The sequence below is a fragment of the Cricetulus griseus genome, chromosome 2 (assembly GCF_003668045.3).
Source record: "Cricetulus griseus strain 17A/GY chromosome 2, alternate assembly CriGri-PICRH-1.0, whole genome shotgun sequence".
In the NCBI taxonomy this organism is placed as follows: domain Eukaryota; kingdom Metazoa; phylum Chordata; class Mammalia; order Rodentia; family Cricetidae; genus Cricetulus; species Cricetulus griseus.
In genome coordinates, this window is record NC_048595.1 from 247,498,362 (window position 1) to 247,518,905 (window position 20,544).

The 20,544-nt window shown below is 36.9% G+C and overlaps 1 protein-coding gene across 5 annotated transcripts in view; it reads left to right on the forward strand.

Moving 5' to 3' along the window:
• Themis (thymocyte selection associated) overlaps window positions 1–20,544 on the forward strand; it is a 205,060-nt gene that overhangs the window by 49,780 nt on the left and 134,736 nt on the right. For all 5 annotated transcript variants that reach the window (XM_027402857.2, XM_027402858.2, XM_035440329.1 and 2 more), the window contains one exon: window positions 15,180–15,341. In XM_027402857.2, coding sequence (XP_027258658.1) covers window positions 15,180–15,341 — 162 coding nt within the window. The remainder of the gene's footprint in view (window positions 1–15,179; window positions 15,342–20,544) is intronic.

Genomic DNA, 20,544 nt, shown 5'->3' on the forward strand with positions numbered 1-20,544 from the left:
AGGATATTTGAGGAATTGTTTTTCTTACCTAAAGGGTAAAATAGTGCAAGTAAAGTTGTGTGTAAAATGCCCTTCTTATTGTCACGACATCTGGAGGGTTGATAACATTGTCCCACGCCCTCATAAGGTATTTCTTCTTCATCTTTTAATTGCAACTTTCAATCCTTTATTTAGTTCAATGATTTTTTTTCCCCAATTGTTTCTCTCTATCTTTCCTGTATGTCTTTAGTGTAGTCAGAACTCACTGATTTGAGGATTTTGCTGGTGTTAGTGTTCAGGCATCTGTACTGCCTGTCCTTGGGGTCCTGACAGGATAACAGCCACTCTGCACATTCACTATGTTCCCCTTTAAAAGGGCCCTGCAGACCTCCCATCCTTCTCTCTTTATCTCTCCTCTCTGTCTGTTCCTCCCTTTTCTCCCTCTCTCTCCGCCCTTTTCTCTCTCTCACCCGCTTTCCTTTCTACTCTCTCCTGTTGCTCCTGTCTCCAGAGGCCCGTCTTCCCCCTTTTAATCTCTTTCACTAATAAAAATCCCTGTGAACCCTGTCACACAGCATCTTTCTCTCTTGTGCTGCTTTTCTTAAATTACAATAGCTTTCTTCAAAAACAAATCACTAGTGCTACAACTTTCCCTCTCAGATCTTAATTAGCTGTGTCACACAAAGTTTGATAGGCTGTATTTTCATTTTCATTAATTTCAGTCCATAACTTGACTATATGGTGCTTGGTTCTTAAGCACACAGAGAATTTCCCGTGAGAATTTTGGTTTTATTTTAAGATTATTTCTGTGTGGTCGTAGACTATTGTGATCTAATTCTTTAAAGTTTGCTAAGCTTTCTTTAGTTACAATTTTATTTTATTTTTTGTGTATGGGTATTTTGCCTACCTGTATGACTGTATACCACTTGCATGTCTGGTAACTGTGGAGGCCAGAAAAGGGTTTCAGATCTCTTGAACATAAAGCTGTGAGGCTCAATATGGTGCTGGGAATCGAACCCAGGTCCTCTGGAAGTGCAACCAGTACCCTTTACTGATGAGCCATATCTTCACTGCCCCACCCCCATGAGCTTTCTTTTGAGGCACCTTTTATCTCTGTGTATGTCCTTGTGAGCTCTGAAACACAGTGTGTTTTGCTGTTGGGCAGAATGGTCTTTCTGTGGAGACTGGATTATGTAGTTGACAGTGTGTCATGCAGTTCCTTTTTGAGTCTACTGATTATCTGTCTAGCACTTTATTCAGTTGTTGAGGAAGGGTGCTGAAGTTTCCAGGTGCAGCTGTAGCTTCTGTTTCCTTCTTTCTGTTATCACAGGGAGTTTTGCAGCTCTCTGGCTTGGTAAGCACCGTCCCTGTATCTGACTCATTTGTCATCTTGCTCTTTTTCTTCTTTTGTCTGTGTTAGATACTTTTGCTGCAACTTTTACTACAATGTGTATCACTTTCCATTTTCTTTGATAAATGTTTGCTGGGTATAGCTTTTCCAAGTCTTCTTCTTTGAATTTTCCCAGATTATTACAGTTGAAGCAAGTCTCCTAGGATACTTCCGAGAGAGATAACAGATAGGGACACCTAGCACTTCACTGACACTAACCAAGGATCTGTGAGCACAGTGTTTTGGGTCCGTGAAAACCTGTACTTATTCTGTTTGGTATATGGATGCTTTTCACTGCTGGCTAGTGACAAAATTCCTGCTCTTTCACTAGACATCACCTCTGTGGGAGGAGAAGGAACATGTCAATACTTAGATGTCATTACATAGATGTAATGACAGCCCAAGGTCTTCAAGTAGTTTCCACACTGGGTTGGGGAAATTAGTACTACCTCAATAAGATGAAAGTCCAGGCCACGAGCTCTGTTTTTTTCTGATACAACCCAAGCAAAGGATAGGTGTGAGGGCGGATTCAGGGTATCTATGACAGTTTTTCAAGGAAAGGAGTCCATTATATCTACTCATTGCTGACATGGGTGAAACACAGCCATTTTTGTGACATTTGTGTACAATAGAGTGGCTATTGTCTACATGTTGCTTCCTGATCTTTCAGCTAGAGCCAACAGGCTCTTGATGAGGATTATGTTTTGTTTTGAGACAGGGTATTACTATATAGCCAAGATCAGTGTCCAACTTTTTGTTAATACATAGGTAGGGGTGGACTTAAACTCAAGGTCTTCGGACTCAGCATCCTGAGGGCTAAGTTTATATTACCATGTGAAGCTAGAGCATATTTCATCTGTACCCATTTGGCATATCTATGTTGCTAGCTTTCTCAGCTTTACATCTGGAATATATGAGGGTAGGGAAATGCATGTCTGTCTTCTCAGAGGCAGAAGCCTCTTAATGAGATTTTAGAGCAAGTATAAGATTAATATGTCTCGAATTCAACAAATTCTTGTTGATTGCTAATAAAATCCTGTTGGATGGTTTATAAAAAACATAATACTAATATTGTCTGAATTCATCTTGTAACTATATTTTATAAACGTGCATATATATGATTATTTGATTAAAATATTGCACTGTTAAAATTTTCATGTAGATTAATATTAATAATTTATATTTATTCAGCAATATAGTAGCAAGTGAACAAAATAATTCCTTTATTTGAAAAATGCATATATTCAATTAATTTGTTAATAAGGAATGAATAAAAATGTAAGTCAATCAATAAATAAAAAGTCAATTTAAAATGTTCTTTTTATTTTTTTATTATTCTTTGGAAATTTTCATGCATGAATGTGAAGTATTTTGGTCATTTTCACCATAATCACCTCCTCTTATGCCCCTCCCACTCTACCTGACCCTTTTCTTCTCACCAACCCCACTCCTAGTTTCATTCCTTTTTGTTCATTTCATTTTTCTGTGTTTAACTGGGGTGGCTCCCCTGAGCATCAATGGGGGTTATTCAGTGAAGCATGGACAACTTACTGATGGTATGCTACTGAGTGAAATAGCTTTCCCTAACCCAACAATCATTTAACAAATAGCTTCTCATGAATGGTAGAACCTCAAGAGTATCTGTACCATCTTTTGTAGGTAAATGTGGAGGGAAGTTTCTGTTTGGCCAGGTCCTGCAGCCCTTTAGTCTCAAATAAGCACACAGAGGCTTATTTTAATTATAAACTATTTAGCCAACGGCTACGGCTTCTTAATGCCTAGCCCTCTTTTAATCACTAATCCATAACTATTAATCTTTATATCCTCACATGGCCTTGTCTTCAGAGAATGCCCAGGTGTCCTACGTTCCCAGTGGCAACATGGTATCTCTCCTATGACTCATTCTCTCTGGCCCTCTTCCCAGAATTCTCCTAGTCTGGTAGCTCTGCCTATACTTCCTGCCTGGCTACATCCTGCCTGTCCATTGACCAAAATAGCTTTATTCATCAACCAATAAGAGAAACATATTTGCTGGTTGTGGTGGCACACACTGTAGGATTTGCTGAAGGAGGCAGAGGCAGGAAGATCACAAGAAACATCTTCACAGCATACAGAAGGACACCCCCATCAGGTAGCCATGGATGCTATGAGTCCATGGGTGGAATGGCCATGTCACATTTAGCAGATAGCTCTTCATAGCACTCCTCCCCATCTTCCAACTCTTACATTCTTTTCAACCCCTTTGGTCGTGTTCCTTGAGACTGGAAGGTATTAATACAGATGCCTCACTTGAGGCTGAGAACTCAACAGTCCCTATTTCTCATCATTAATGAGTTTCTGCACTAATGTTTGCCAAATGCAAAGCGAAGCTTCTCTGACCAAGCTGAGAGCAGCAATAATCTATGGATAGAAGCATATTATTGAGATGGCACCATGTGCATTTAGCAGAGCTAGATTGCCCCTAGGGCCAATGAACTGCTTAATTATGGGTTTCTGACTAGGTTTAAAGTATGTCATGAATTCTTTCCTGTGAAGAGGGTATCGAAGCCAATTAGAAAGTGATTGGTTACCCCCATATAGTCATAACACTATTACACCAGTCAGTGCTTCACCCCTGGGAGGTGGGTACTGTAGTTCACAAGGTTCATATCTATATAATGCTGATGACTTTTCTGACCTAAGAGCTTTCATAGCATGTTTTGGCACTATGAAAGATAGCCAAGCAAGGAAGAAGTATCCAGTTCAGATCCAGCATGATTTCTCTATGTCCTGCAACTAAAGTATGTATATCTTTAGTGATAGGAGCTTGCCATCTAGTTTTTGAGGCAATCAAAAGCAATGGCACTAGCTTGTATTGTTCTGGGGACCTGTGACAGCACCTCAAAGATCAACAATTCACACCCAGCACTGGGATTTTTGTTAATAACTCATGGATTCTGCAAACAGCATTGTCCATTCATGCAGGGTACCTCTGTTCAAAATTTTAAAAAATTATATTATAGCCTACATTAAATATCATAAGTAATATGTAATATTATAGCAGCTTGTAAAATAGTAGGTTTCCATGACTTTTTTCTGTATCCTTACTTTGATTCTCCCTCTATCCCACCTTTATACTTTATTCCCTTTTCCTAACCTTCCCCAAGAACAGACTCTTCATGAAAGCTATAGAGACTCATGCCTTGTCTTATTACTTCTCAGCCAATTTGCACATGAAAGGTAGCAGTGTATCTTTTCCATTAGCAGAGCACTTCAACTACTCTCCCAACACATGGATTGGTAGACACATACACAAAATACACATTTACAGTTACCTTATTTGACTCTCAAAACAGCTATTTGGGAAAATACTATTTTTCTCATACAAATTAAGAAAATTGAGGCACAAACTGCATTTAGCAAATGAAAAATTTAGCTGTGGTCAATAAATGGAGATTCTAGGTGTCAACCTGGCTCTAGAGTAGGTAGGTGTTCTATCATTCCTTATTGCCTCTCTTGTTATCCCCCCTTCCTTTCTTTCTTCCTTCCTCAGCACATGGGACATAACCCAGACCCTTGTGCATACTGAACACACACTCATATGAGTGTTAGGCAGTCACCCTGTGTAGTAACTCAAGTGTGTGTGTGTGTGTGTGTGTGTGTGTGTGTGTGTGTGTGTGTATGTGTGTGTGTGTATCCATTATATATTACAAAACTCTATCAGTTGTTTAATAGAATCAAAGAGTGGGTTGATATTTCATTTTCTTTACATAAATTCCTTGCTTTAAAAAATTGTTTTATTGTATTTTTATGTGTATGGGTGTTTTTACCTGCATGTATGTCTGTGAATCATGTGTGCCTGGTGCCCATGAGAGCCAGAAGAAGGTGTCAGATCCTCTGAAATAGAAATGATGGATCCTTGCAAGCTAACTTGTGGCTTCTGGAGATTGAACCTGCTTTGTCTGCAAGAGCAGCCATTACTCAAAATCACTGCACCACCTCTCCCATCCCCAAATTTCTTGCCTTAAAGAACAATAAAAAATCTGTACACACATAAATTGTATGCATACTTTCAAATAAACTTACTAAATAATCAGTTTTACTATGGCATTTTCAAACTTCCTTAGTCTATCTCTGCTCTCTCCTTCTCCTTCTGCATAAATCTTCCCCCCATATACTAATGTCTCCCTACGTTTTCTACCTTGATGTTTTTCTTTGTAAATTTGTGTGCCTTCTCTCTCCAGCTTTCAACAATGGAAATAGATACTTTGTTCTTGTTTGTTTATACACACACACACACACACACACACACACACACACACACACATATATATATATATATATATTCTGATCTTACATTCATATCAGAAGGCATTAGCTTCTGCATGAGAAATTTTAATTGCTCCATATTCCACCTACAAACTTAATTTGGTATGAATCTTTACTCATCATTTAAAACTTTTAGTAGGATATAGAGACAGAAAGTTCTTTCATGAAAGAGAACTTTAAAATTTAATACATGATTTAGATTTTTTTAATGTATGTTTTTCGAAAGATATTATGGTCCAGGCTTTTAACCCCAGCTCCTTTTGAAGCTACAATAGAAAGACCATAAATCCTGGGGTAGCCTGGACATTGTCTCATAAAAATGCATTTTAAAATTCTAATTAATCTGAACACCTACTTTAAAAAGAGCTATCATTTTTCCAAAGATATAAATATTCTGTTTGTTGTAGGTTTGATACCATGAGAAAAATTCTTACAAGAGAAAGCTTGATCTGCAAAACTAAATTGTTAAGTGACATTGCCAATAGGTTTACTTGAGATTTAATCACTGCAAAAAAATCTGTAAAATGAAACTATAAAAATGTAAGTAGGTAATTCATAATGACATTGGGTCTTATAAAATTATGTAGAATTATATATATATATATATGTATATATATGTATATGTATATTGCTTTGTATGGGTCTTAAAACATGTTCTGCAACTAATATTTGATCAGTAAAGCAGTATTTTTCATCAAGTTAAAATATACACATAAATGGGTACATGGAAAATTTGAACTCTTTAAATGAGAGAGACAGAGGAGTGAGACATTAAAACCAGCTCATCCTTGTGACCAAATGCCTGGAAAGAAGTAGGTTTAGGGAAGAAAGGTCTATTTTGAGGGAATACATGGGACAGCGTGAATGTGCACAACTAGCTTTCTGACTATATTAACAAATTCATCTGGGAAAACCTCACATGATGGTATTCTATACATTTAGGGTGAGTCTGTTTCCTGGGCAATTCCAGTCCCCCAAGCTGACAATGAAGATTAACCATCCCAGCTGACAAAGACAATAGCTGCCTTGAAATGACCAGTTATTCTTAGTATTTCTTTTTAACTTCCTTTCTAGGTATTTAAGCACACCTATTTATGAAAGGCAAGGTACTATCATATTGTACAACCTCCAAGACAGCCTTCACATTCATAAAAGATATGGTTTGAGTAATTGCACAATAAGCCACCTTCAAGGAACCATGTAAATGGAGTTCTTAATTGGTCTAAATAAGAAAAACCCAGAGTCAATTATAGAGGAAAATGTGGAAGATCAGAGAGAAGGAGGAGCAAGTCAAAGCCACCTTTACCTCATTGGCTTCCCAGAGGAAAAAAGTGCGAGTTTCTGTTTGTTCTTGCTTATATCCTCTCCACCCGGCCATCTTACTTCCTGTTTCTGCCTAGACATTTCACTTCCTGTCTGTCTGTACAGACCTCCAGACCTCTATGGTTAGCTAGTGGCAAGCTCCATCCTCTGATCTTCAGACAAGCTTTATTTGTACAATCAAGATATTACCACAGAACCAAACCTCTGAACCATCCTAAAAGGTTTGACAAAATTCTTTTTTGAAATAGACAACTGGCAACAGCCTTATTTAAACATTTCAAAGTTCCCTTGTAGGAGAGTTAAGGTCATTGTTTTGTATATTATCCCAAGGGCTTAAAGAGTTTATATGTCAGCTCTACAGGAACATAAATGATTCTTAGTACAATGAAGAGTATTTTAGCAACAAGAATTACCAAAAAATAAAACAAGTCACCTTAACTTAATCTCTCTTTAAACCCTTAAAAAAAAACAGAATTCATTCAGTGAACAGGTTCAGAGATAGTTTGAACACTCACTCGGTAGAACTTTGGTTGTATAGTCAATCATGGTAGTACATTAGTAACATGAGATTGTATGTGAGTTCAGGCTCACACTGAGATGTTAAAATTCAATAGGGTTTTAGATTATCAAGGCATGTTTTTGTACCTTTGTGTAGACAGCTGCCCTAGAATAAATGGAGTATGGGTGATCATATTCTTTTGCTACATTTCTTTTGATAAAGAGTTTGACAGCAAATTAGCTCAAGGATTAAAATCTTCGAAAGTAGATAACATCCAGAAGGGGTTAAAGGAAACAAGTGAAGTCAGAAAGCAAGACTGGAGATAAATCATCCTTGGTAAACAGTCTTTAAATGATGGAGGGTCACCAGGAACTTTATGTAGAAGATGATTATTAGGTCATGTCTGAGTTCATTGGAAATCTGTCATACTTGAATCATGACAGCAGGACCAACTGGTAGAATATAATGCAGATATTTGTCATCTTGCTCATGGAGAAAACTGGCCAAACCTTTTCATGGCTATATAGATAAAGTGACTCATAGCATTCCAAGTTAACTGTACCTAAGCACTGTCTAATACAAATCAGAAGAGAATAATGTAGGAATCAGAATTTCACTCTAATAATTTGCAGTTAGAACTATTACTGTCAAGTTGATTAAAATATGTATAATTTGAGCATGCAGGCTGCCAGCCCCATGGAGAGAGCTGGTATTAACAACACCAATACACTCTCTCTGTGTTAGGCTTCTTTATTCAGTCTTGAACTACTTGAGGCTACCTTTGTTTGGCTGTGTTCATATGCTGCTACTTGATACTCACCAGGTGCTTTTCTATAGTGAAGACCCAATTTATTTTGTTACTCTAGTCCACTCTATGCTTGTATTTTGATAAACTATAATTAAAATGAATTATAAAAATAGAGGAAAATACACACAAAATACTATTTTCTATTGCTTATTTCAATGAACCTAGTCTTCAAAATGCCTGTAAAATTTTCTAAAAACTTTACTTTTGATTTCTATACTATAATTCACAAGCATTAATAGCTAATTAAGTGATTTACTAATAAACCTTTGGGAAATATATACCATGGTAGAGCATTACTTTTATGTATTGTGTGTACATAGCCAGTATATTCATATTCAATTAGTGAGAGGCAGAGAACAGCTTTATGACTTCTGGTCTGTACTAGCTTTATTTAACATCTAGCTTGTTAAATGTAAGAAAGCTTTTAATAGCCATAACCTATATTTGAATCCAAATCCTTACTAAAATAATGAACCAACTCCTAAGAAACTTTATTATTTGGTGTAATTTTTTTGCTTGAAATTTGGCTAACAATAGTATCATGTCATGAATAGCTACAGATCTATCTCTTCATCATAGATGAGAAAGGGATTTGGGGCCACAAAGGAGAAATACTCATTTCATACAGACACACCCCTCAATCTTTTCTCTCTGGCGTCATTGACCCAAAGCCCAAAGACTACATCAGTCATCACAAAACCTATAGTACAGTCTTAGAAGTTATGTTAAATTAAGAGACTTTTCCATTTAAGAAACTGAATTGTCCCTCCCCAATTAGTACAATGAGTAAAACTCTTATGATTGGATTTGTATCACTCAGTGTAGCTGGAAAACTCAGCTCTCTTTGAAATTGCTGGTTCTACTAATATTTTAATCTTCTTTCTTTTCTTTCTTTCTTTGAAAGTACAGTTTTTCCAATCTATAGGGTCTTTCATTGTTTTTGTTTGTTCAGATTTTATTTTATTTGAGATAGGGTTTCATTATGTAGCCGTGACTGGCCTGGAACTTGCTATGTAGGATAGTCTGGCCTTCAACTCAGAGAAATAAGCCTGCCTCTGCATCCTGAGTGATGAAAGTGAAGGTGTGTGCCATCATCCCTGGCCCCAAATCCAGGTTTTTAAAACTTCACCTACACACACTGCAATGTCTTTCCCACTTCTATTTTTTTTTTGGCTTCATTTCCTGTATAATATTTTAACCCTTAATTAACTAGGAGAATCCCATATTCCTCAAGGCTGTAGAGACCATCCCCTAATGCTTTTGATTGTAGTCACCATTACAACTCTTTTGACTGACATGTTGGGGTGAGGAAAGCATGGACTTGGAAGATTGGTTCTTGTTAACAGTCAGAGTCTTATCCTACTGCTAGGTAAGCAACAGACTCAATAATTCATGTACCCAGTGACCTCAATGCAGTGTTGGAACAACATGTTCATTTACTGCTTTTATGTGTATTCATCAGGTGGTGGGAAAGAATTTGTCTTGGTTTTGGAGTGGATAGGGACATCTTTTTATAGAAGGCTGACCATGCAAACATCTATTCCATCCATATTTCTTTCTAAGCTTCATTCATGTGGTGAACTATCTAGAAAAATTGAAGAGCTCTCTCTAATTGTATCTTTAATGTCTATCAACCACAATGCTTAAAGATGTGAATCTAATATAATAATTTCATACTTAGAGGCTTCCTTTGTGGACATCCTGATTCCTGGTAATGTCTTGTGTCTAAATTGTAAAGTAAGAGCACTGAACTGTTTAGTTTTGTTTTACTGTTCCTGGGTATAGAATCATCAACATATTTACAAGGAGCAAAGACATATCCCCATAGGCAACTGGTATGATTCTCTTATGCTTTGTCATATACTAGCAACCATATTTTTCGGGTAAGACTTCCTAACACATCCTTATCTATCACGAATGTTCACATGAGCTCCACTTTAAAGTCCAGCATATATAACCAAATATAAAGGAAAGTAGCAGTCAAGTCCTGTGGTGTATGCCTGTAATCCCATCTACTCAAGTTGTGGACCAGCATGGGCAATTTCATGAGACCCTGTCTCAAAATTAAAAGGGAAAATGGGTTATGGCAATGGAGCCCAGTTGTGGGATATTTACCTGTACGAAGACTTTCTCTGTCTGCCAGGCAGCTGCCATATAATGACACAGAGACTTAATATCAATTATGAAAACTTGGCCTTAGCTTAGGCTTGATTTCTAACTAGCTCTTATAACATAAACTAACCCATTTCTATTAGTCTATGTCCTGTCACATACTGCTTCTGTGTCTTCTGGCACCTCTCTTACATCTAGATACTTCTCCTACTTTGTCTCTCTGCTCGGAAGTCCCATCTATACCTCCTGCCTAGCTATTGGCTGTTCAGCTCTTGATTAAATCAATCACAGAAATATATTTTCACACAATGTACCAATACCCCACAATATTACCCAACATGCATAAGGTCGTATGTTCAATCCCTAGTATCTAACATGGAAAAATAAAAGTAAAAATTACATCAAAGAAGCACCTGCCCCTTATACTCTTTAGAATACTCTGAGGGCAGCTAGATAATCTGACATTGCTTATCTCTTTGATAGTAAACACAGAAAATATACCCCACACCAACCCTTGAATAGGACATGCTGATGTAGAAAGACAGTTACAGTCCTACTAATTTGTAATCATTTACAGTAAAGGTTAGTATTGAAAACATTCACTCGGGATCTAGAATAGACAAAAACTGTATGGTAGCTCTTTGGGGTGGGGTGGGGAGAGGAGGCTTTGTACATTTAACTAGCTTGTTGTATCTTTTCTAGAAATTCATCTCCAAATGTACAGGAGGGAATGAGCGTTTCTTTAGGTTGGCTATAAGCACTTTTTGAGGATGAGTGTTAGCTGAATCTTTAGGGTTGGTTGAGCATAGATAGGTCAACGAGGAGGTAAATGAAGTGTGGCCTAGTTTAGGCCATGGTGTGTTTGAACACAGGGAAGATAACCTCCAAATAACGGAGCTTTCTCTTTCTGACTGCCACACATTTTTAAATGGAGAAATGGAATGGGGGAAAAGCCTATTGAACCAATTGTTTCGACTATTCCTATGTGATCACAGCATTGCTTATATGGAGTGTCAAGTAAGGGATGAGCTCATGAAAGGATATTAATGTGTCGTTTTTATCGAGAAAAGTAGCATTACAGAAAAGGTGATTTCAAAGGCACATGGTTCTTTCATTACAGCCTTCAGGGGCAATGTTTGATCACTGAAAACAGGCTGCTTTGTTCCAGCTTGCTCTGATGTTTGCCATTATCCTGAATACATATGCTCTGACTTGGAAAGAATCACGCTGTAAAGATTTAATAGATTTGAGACGTGCATATTCAAAATACATGTCTCCTGGTTAAAATGGAATGAAAGCCACTTGAATATGTATGCCTATACATAAGCAAACATACTTTAGACACACATCTTAGCAAAACTTTTTAAAAAGCAATCACACGTAAGTGTTTATTCTGAGATCGTGGAAGTTGCTTATTTTTAAAATTCATCATTATATTAAAACTCAGGAGTATATTTTAGGAGGTATTATATTGGTAAGAATGAAGTATGGGAACCTTGCCTGTTTTAGGGATCTACAAATAGCTACATGCCCTTGTTACCTGTCAATGACACAATGTCTTCATTTTGGGTCCCCTTCCCCCTCAGAAGTCTTTCCAGTACAGAAGTGGTGAGGATGTAGTTCAGCTGGTAGTGTTTGCCTCGAGTAAACAAAGACCTGGGGTGGCTCTCCAGCATCATGTCAACTGTGCATGGGAGCACAAGATACAATCCCAGCACCTGGGAACCTGCAAGCTAGAAAATCAGAAGTCTATGGACTTCTTGGGCTGCATCATGAGTTGAAGACCAGCCTGAACTACACAAGACATTTGAGGGAGACAGAGACAGAAACAGAGACAGACAGAGAGACAGAGACAGAGAGAAGACTTACTGGTTAGAAACAAAATGGGAATCACATTTTAAAGAGAAATGTTCTGTTAGCATTTGCATGATGTTTTCATCCTAATATTAATAATAGAAGTGAATTTCTTCGTTCTTTCTTTCTTCCTTCCTTTCTTTCTTTCTTTCGGTTTTTCAAGACAGGGTTTCTCTGTGGCTTTGGAGGCTGTCCTGGAACTAGTTCTTGTAGATCAGGCTGGTCTCGAACTCACAGAGATCTGCCTGCCTCTGCCTCCTGAGCGCTGGGATTAAATGTGTGAACCACTAACCCCCAGCACTTTTTTTTTTTTTAAAGAGAGATATACATGCTTAGGGAAAGACTAGAAACTTTGAATGTGTTGGCTAGAATGCATAATTTTTTGTCATAGAATTATCTGGCTTCTTGCCCTTACGAACTGATATATAATCTTGCACAAATTTATCTTTTGAATTTTGGATCCTTTTGAACCTGTAAAAGAAGTTGGCATTCCTCACCAGTCAGTTGGCCATAAGTCATATTGAAGAATAGACATTCATTGTACAGAAATTAAGTTAAACACTTTCAGCTAAAAGGAGTTCAGTTAAATAATATCCTATTGCCCACAATTAAGAAAAATCTTCCCTTAACATTTATGTGTCTCAAATTCTTTTTCCTGTTCCCCACCTCAGTGACACCAAAGGTTTTCTGTGAGAGGGTGACAAGTTTTCCTTGGATTTGTTTTGCAGCGATCTCAAAACAGGTTATTTCAATTGTGTACTTGCAGTGCAGACAGGGCTTTACAAACCTTAATGTACTTATTAATCATCTGGGGAGCTTGTTAAAAATGTGGGTTCTGATTCAGCAACTCTGGCCAAGATTCTAATAAGCTCCCGGGTGACACACTGGACCACAGTTTGGGTAGTTAATGTCTAGAGTACAAATGACCTCTTATTAAATTAGTATTGTTCCTGGACCCTGATAACCGGAAATGACTTCAAAGTTACTTCAGACCATTGTTTTGTGCATTGTAAATTTAATTAAAAAACTGTAAAATTTTGATTTTCTCTACATATTCCTTCTGAAAACAAGACTAAACAGTTCACCTTTATTACTTTACAATTTAGGCACAAGGAATTACTTAAAGTTTCCAGAATGTGTTGGGTTTTTTTTTCCCACATCTTACTATCTGTCCAGTACTATTGGCTTCTGTCCATTTATGTATCATGTGACCTTCCTTTAAAGCCTACATGGGCTATTGTCTCTCCTTCAGGATTTGTTCCCACTTCCTCTTCCCTGTGGAAACAAAATGCCTCTGAGACTTCACAACACTCTGCATTTCCTACTTTATGGCTTCTTCCTGGTCTTTGGCAATGGTTTGCTTACCTGCTCACTCCTTGCAGGACTGTGCTTCTGAGGGAAAAATCTTTACATTTTATCCCTGATGCCTACTGCTATTCACAAGGCCTAACACACTCAGTTTACTGACCGAGTAAAAAAGGGGCCTGGATGTGTTGCAATCATCCAAAAATATAATTCAATTATTATTTTCTCTAATGAATCTTAAACTTGAATTGGGAGCAATAAAAACCAAACTCACAAAAATTTAAGTGCAGGTTGATACAATGGTAATGGTATAAAATGTTAGTATGTGATTCATCATAGCATATAACTCTTCTGAGTTCACTGGCAGAAAATGTTGCATGGGTTTTTTAATTGTTTATTTTATTACCTCAGCTTATTCCAGCCTAAAGTCCTTTGTGTAATAACTCGGTGAAATCCCAGCTTTAGGAAGTTTTGTGAAAACCATGAATGCCATAAGAGGGTTATTATATGTAATATATAATATGTATGTCAAACCAGAGTCTGTGAGGGCACTAAAAAAATGGAAATAAAAAATTTACTTTTCAAAATGGAAAAACTCAGAAAGCAGACAGAGCTTAGAGTTTTATCTTCATAGCCTCACATTTAGTGTTATCAAGAAACTTTGAGCCATCTTGGAAGGAGGGACAAATTGCTGTCGTATTTAAATGCTTGCAGTTGTGTAATGCTCCTTAAACCAGTTATAAGTTTCTCTTCCTTTGTGATGGAACTGTCTTCTAGAGACGCTGATTTCAGTTGTTCTCTTTTGACTAGGGCTGATGGTTCAGACTATGACCTCTTGTCTTTCTTAATGTTCAAAGTTTGATGGTTTCACTGCCCACTCTCCTTCCATCAGGAGACACAGAGCGAAAATAAATGAATGAAAACCTTAACATTAGTATCTATGATAAAAGGTTTTTCGAGAAGGAGGTTGAAATCATGAACCAAAGTGAAGCTATTCTGTTTTGCTGGGCTGGTCTGCCACCTATTGCCACAAAGGTATCGAGTGATGGCTCCAGCTTGTCAAAAAACAACAGATAAAAATGGACAAGAAAACTTAAATTCACAAAGATGAAGAGTACCAGATCTGAAAAATAATGAAAAATTCACCTGTTAATGTGAAGACCTGGTACACAGGCCTTTCTGTCTTTGAGTCTAGGATTGTGTTATAGCCCTGTTTGCAGGACTTACTCAAATTAATGTTGACTCATATACGCCGAATTCTGTGACCTGGCAAAAATGTACCATAAATCCTGACAGCAGGAGACCTGACTGTGGTTTGACCTTGTATAAATGAGCTAACAGTGATGAGCAAACCATAAATTCAATTTCAAATAATAATAAAAAGATTGTTTACAGTTTTCCCAGTGGATAAAGTGGAAATCCAATATGTTTCCTGGTGCATGGTGTACATTTTGGGATAGTCAGATTGAACTCCAGTTTATTAGGTGGCTAAGGGAGGAATTGAGTGAAAAAATATTTTATATGAGGTTCTTGACACAATTTTGTTCTTTACTGTTTAACGTTTTTTTTTTCTTTAAAAAGATTATTTTCTTTCTTTTCAGGGTCTATTTATGAAATGTTCGGCAATGAATGCTGTTTGTCAACAGGGGAAGTGATTAAAATCACGGGTCTGAAAGTTAAAAAGATCATGGCTGAGATTTGTGAGGAGAATTTTGGAGACTCCGAGTCGCAGAAGCCCTTTGAACTGCCCATGAATTTTCCAGGTACAGTCAATGCAACCACTTCACTTACTGTGAATAGTTATATATAATTGAAACAACTGAAAACAAAGAAACATGGCAGCCTTCATATTATTTTTGTTGCTGCTGCTGCTGCTGCTGTGGTTTTGAGACAGATTCTCACTCAGTAATCCAGACTGACCTTGAATTTAAGACTGTCCTGCCTGAACCACTGAGTGCTGGGATTGCAAGTCTGCAATGGTGCTAGCTGCCTGGGATAAGTTGTGTAGCTGTGGTGTGGATCGAAGAAGATATAATTCTTACAGGTCAATCAGTTCAAGAACTGATGCCTGTTATGCAAATTTTATTTGTCTTTTACATAGGAACTAGTCACTTAAGTTAGCGAATAACTATTTACAAATGTTTACTGTGCTTTTAAGTTAGATTATTTTTAATTAATACATAGCAACATAAACACAATATTATTGAAGGAATGTAATATTTTCATTCATGAGTGTATACATAACATTTAAATCAAGCTAAAGATCTCTGTAGTCTCAATTATTTTGTTTTTTATTTAAATATTTTTTTAAAAAACAACCCTATCTTTTGAAATATATAGTTCATAATTAACCTTACTCATCTTGCTGTACAGTAGCATATCAGAAATTCTGATTCCCATGAGTGCATTATGCCATGTGCATCACGAGCTATTCCAATGAGAGTCCATAATTCTGTTAACTGAGCCGGGTGGTGCATATCTATGAACCCAGCCCTTTGAGACAGGAAGATTATGACCTCCAGGACTACCTGGACCACATAACAAGGCCCTGCCCATCTATTCCTCTACAATAAAATGATAAAAATGAAAAAGAAAGCAAAACTACATTTTCATGAGGTGCATAAATCTCATTAGCATCACTTCAACCTACCTACCTTATTTTTTTCATAGTTACTCTAGTTCCTTGCCTCACTGCCCACATGATCTTCTTGATCTGGTTGCTCCTTTTTATATGGGTAATTCTTCCAAGCTTTCCAATACCATGCCTTGTAGGAATTGGTTGCCCTACATCCTACCCTTATATATACTTATTTTTTTTTTATATTCTGTGTGTGAGTACCACTACCTAGTATCACTAGGTAGTCACTAGTGACTCACTTGTCTTGTGTTCTAGATTATGGACTGTCAAACTTTTTATAAATGACAAGACTGCCATATTTTTTGTGATCTTTTTAATTTAAATTAGAAACAAGCTTGTTTTACATGTTAATCCCAGTTCTCTCTTCCTCCCCTTCTCCCCTGCCCCCCAACAACCCCCTATCCCATCTCCTACCTTCTCTGGTGGTATGGATTGTAGGCTGGTAAACCTTTGCTGTATGTCTAAAATCCACATTTGAGCGAGTACATACCATGTTTGTCTTTTTGTGACTGGGTTACCTCACTCAGGATGGTTTCTTCTAGTTCCATCCATTTGCTTGTGAATTTCATTGTTTTTTTTTTCCTGCTGAGTAGTACTCCATTGTGTAAATGTACCACATTTTCTTTATCCATTCTTCAGTTGAGGGGCATCTAGGTTGCTTTCAGGTTCTGGCTGTTGCAAATAATGCTGCTGTGAACATAGTTGAATAGATCAGAGCATCATAGTTTAAGGCTTTGCCATAACTGCTCTACTGCAATCTTGTAACATGAAGGTCAATACAAGGTAACAAACCAGTCAACCAATGGCCATGGTTGTGGGTCAACAAAAACTTAATTATAAAAAGAAGTGACTTGCAGGATTTAGTCAGTCAACTTATTTGTTGATGTAAACTCCATGCTACTGATTCCCAGAGTTCATATTTCTAGCACCAAGTACATTGAGAATAAACTCAACACCTGCCAATGGGTTGGGCAAATGAGTCATGAATGAAAATCACAAATGTATTACAATATAATATGCTTCACCATATGACTGAAGTACACTTGAGCTACATAGGATCAGTAGCTCATCTTTCAGAACACAAGTTTGCTAGTTGAACTTCCAATGCACCAGTTTTTAGTTGTATATTTGCTTTTGCCAAATGTAAAATTTAAAAATAATACTGCTACTTGGCTCCTAGCGTCTTTCAGAAGGATAATATTGAAATATAATTAAAGTGCTTGTTATGGCATCTGGAACATAGAAAAGTCTATAAAGTAGTGATAACTTAACTGGGCAGTGGTGGCGCACACCTTTAATCCTAGCGCTCAGGAGGCAGAGGCAGGTGAATCTCTGTGATTCGAGACCAGCCTGGTCTACAAGAGCTAGTTCCAGGACAGCCTCCAAAGCCACAGAGAAACCTGTCTCAAAAAAAAAAATAGTGATAACTTATATTACTGTTATTAGGATTCTCATGGATATCATTGGGGAAGTACAAAAATACTCTTCAGAGAATGTGATAAATGATCCAAGGTTTGGAGAGTAAAAATAAATTAATTATATTAAGGAGAAGATTCTTCCAAGTGCCATTCTCTGTCCCTTTGAACCAAAGCTTGCCTATTCTTTTTTGTCCCTCCTGGTCTTTTAACATGGTTTTCAAACATGGCTACATAGTGAGTTCATTTAGGGAGATTAGAAAGTCATGAAACATACTGATTTATTTGGATGAAGTCTGGTCACAAAGTTTTCTCCAAGCTCTTAAGGTGTTACTAAAATGTAACCGAGGTTGAGAATCACTGCTTTATAGCAAGTATTCTAAGTAATAAAGTTAGATGTAATCTCTCTCTCGCTCTGTGTCTGTGTCTGTCTCTGTCTCTCTCTCTCTCACACACACACACATTCTCTCTCTCCACATACATAATACATATACATGTCTCATATATCCATGTAACCTGGGCTAGCTTGGACCTTCCTTTGTAGAAGAGTCAGGCCACAAACTCACGAGAGTGCCTGCCCCTGCTTCCAAATTATTGGGATTAGAGGCAAGTGCTTTCATACCCAGCCTAAATCTCTACATCTTTATGTTTTAATTATTGCACTCATTGTAATCATATGTAATTGGAGTTAATTTTGTGCTTGTTGGACTAGCATGATCTAATAGATAACAAGGTGGCTAAGAGCAGAAGTGAAATCACTTATTGCTGTAATTCTCAGTAATCAGAACAAGATGTACAGAATAAACATTCACTTAGTTAAAATGTTCAGAATCTTCAGATAGCAGAAGAGTATCTTATTGAACTAGTGGAAACACTTGGCTTTTAAAGTCTAATTTAGGTTATCACTATTTGGAACTTCCTTTAAGCTGCCAGTTAGCATGGTATTTTTTCATTAATTGAGTAAAAACTTTAAAGATATGTTTACAAGTGAGTCTTATTATGAGGGTCAGAATTAAAAATAGAATGATACGGTGAATAATGATGGTTGGGTAATGTTTTTTTCCAAAACAGACTTCAAGATTTTATAGAAATGTTTCTTTGTTAATATCACTGGGAGAAAACATCAGAATTAAGGGCATTCTTCATAAATCTCAGAAGCAGTATATGCTTATTGTGTATTAATTTTTTCATTTAAACTCCAATTATATTTTAAAATTTAAAATGCCTTTAATGGTTTAAAACACAAACTTTTATTGGCATATATTAATTAAGCATAGTGATGGGCTTCATTTTTTCCTGTAACTATATCATGTACTTTGAATAATTCACTCCCTTTCCGTTTCCTCACCTCTCCCATTGGCCCCATTCACTCAGCAAGTTTTACTCCTACATGAATAATGTATATATATATATATATATATATATATATATATATATATAAATGCATGTGTTGTATATAAGATATTACATATATGTAATTTTACTATCTGTATGGAAATCTAGGATCAACAAAAATGAGCAATAAAGTGATATTGTCATCACCTTTAGTGTCTTTATCTGCAAATGTTATAATTTAATTATTCTTTATGGTTAAATATGACTCCACTGTGCATGTACATCACAATATTTTTTTTGTAAACACTTGGAAAATGGTTTAATGTTTTACAACATAAATTGGAACTGTACAGTTACAGTAAGTTTAATATATATATATATATATATATATATATATAAGAAATGACAGCAGACAAATGCATCTACACAAACCACCATTTCATTCTGATTCACTGGCATCCACACAATATCTCCCAAAGCCCGTGGCCCCTCTGGCAGCCCCAGAATGGGGAATGACATAAAGGGCACTTTTAAAGAGACAGCACCACTCACAGCCCCCACCACTTCCCCAGGCCTCTGGAGATCAGCTAATCCCCAACAAGTACAACTGCTTGTGTTTCAGGTTTCCCAGGGGCACAGATAACAAGGGCCAGTGCCCCGAGTTACCAGCTGATTTTTACAAACTATTTCCAGAGGAGAAATGGCTACAGACACTCTGGGCAGTGAGGTCTACACAATAGCCACCCACACTGCAGTCACCTTAAGGAGAAATGTAAGAGGACATCCAATCAACTACTCAGAAATTGTCGCTGCCTCATTACTGCTGCTGGACAATTCTGGAAAGAATCATGTACATCATATTCTAAGTTTCCACAAAGAACTCAAAGTCACATTTTAAAGTACACAAAATAATATATTTTGGGAGTTCAAGGTGTCAATTCCCCTTGTGTTCCTCCCTTGACAACATTGGAAAAACACCCCTGAATCAATATTAATTAAAAAAGGGGGGGAGTGGGGAAGTTAAGATATTTAAAGACAGAAATAAACATCTTTAGAAAAACACAATCACTGTCTCTTTAAAACAAGACCCCAGCTGGGTGTTATCAGTGACTCCACACTCAAGTGGACACCGTGGAGATTACTGAATAATATATATACTCAGAACCTTTCATTTTTATTACGAACACCTAGGCAGTGAAAACTGTTATGTTAATACATACAGACACACTCCAAAACATACAAAAATACTATTATTTCAAACTACCAAGAATAGGACAGTGCAAGTATTTCATGCTATGACTTTAAGAGCATTACACTGAAACAAACAAGAAGGTAAATGACATTTTTTTCTTTTAATATCGTGGAATTATACCAAAATATACATCTAAGCTTTGGTGCATCACAATCTTTATCAGTTCATCTGTTGATGAACATGTAAGATGAGTCCATAACTTGGCTACTGTGAATAGTGCAGCAATAAATATACAAGTGACAACATCTCTGTGGTATGTTGACTTAGACTTTGGGCATATTCTTAGAAGTGATGTGTTTGGATCATATGCTAGTCCTATTTTTAGC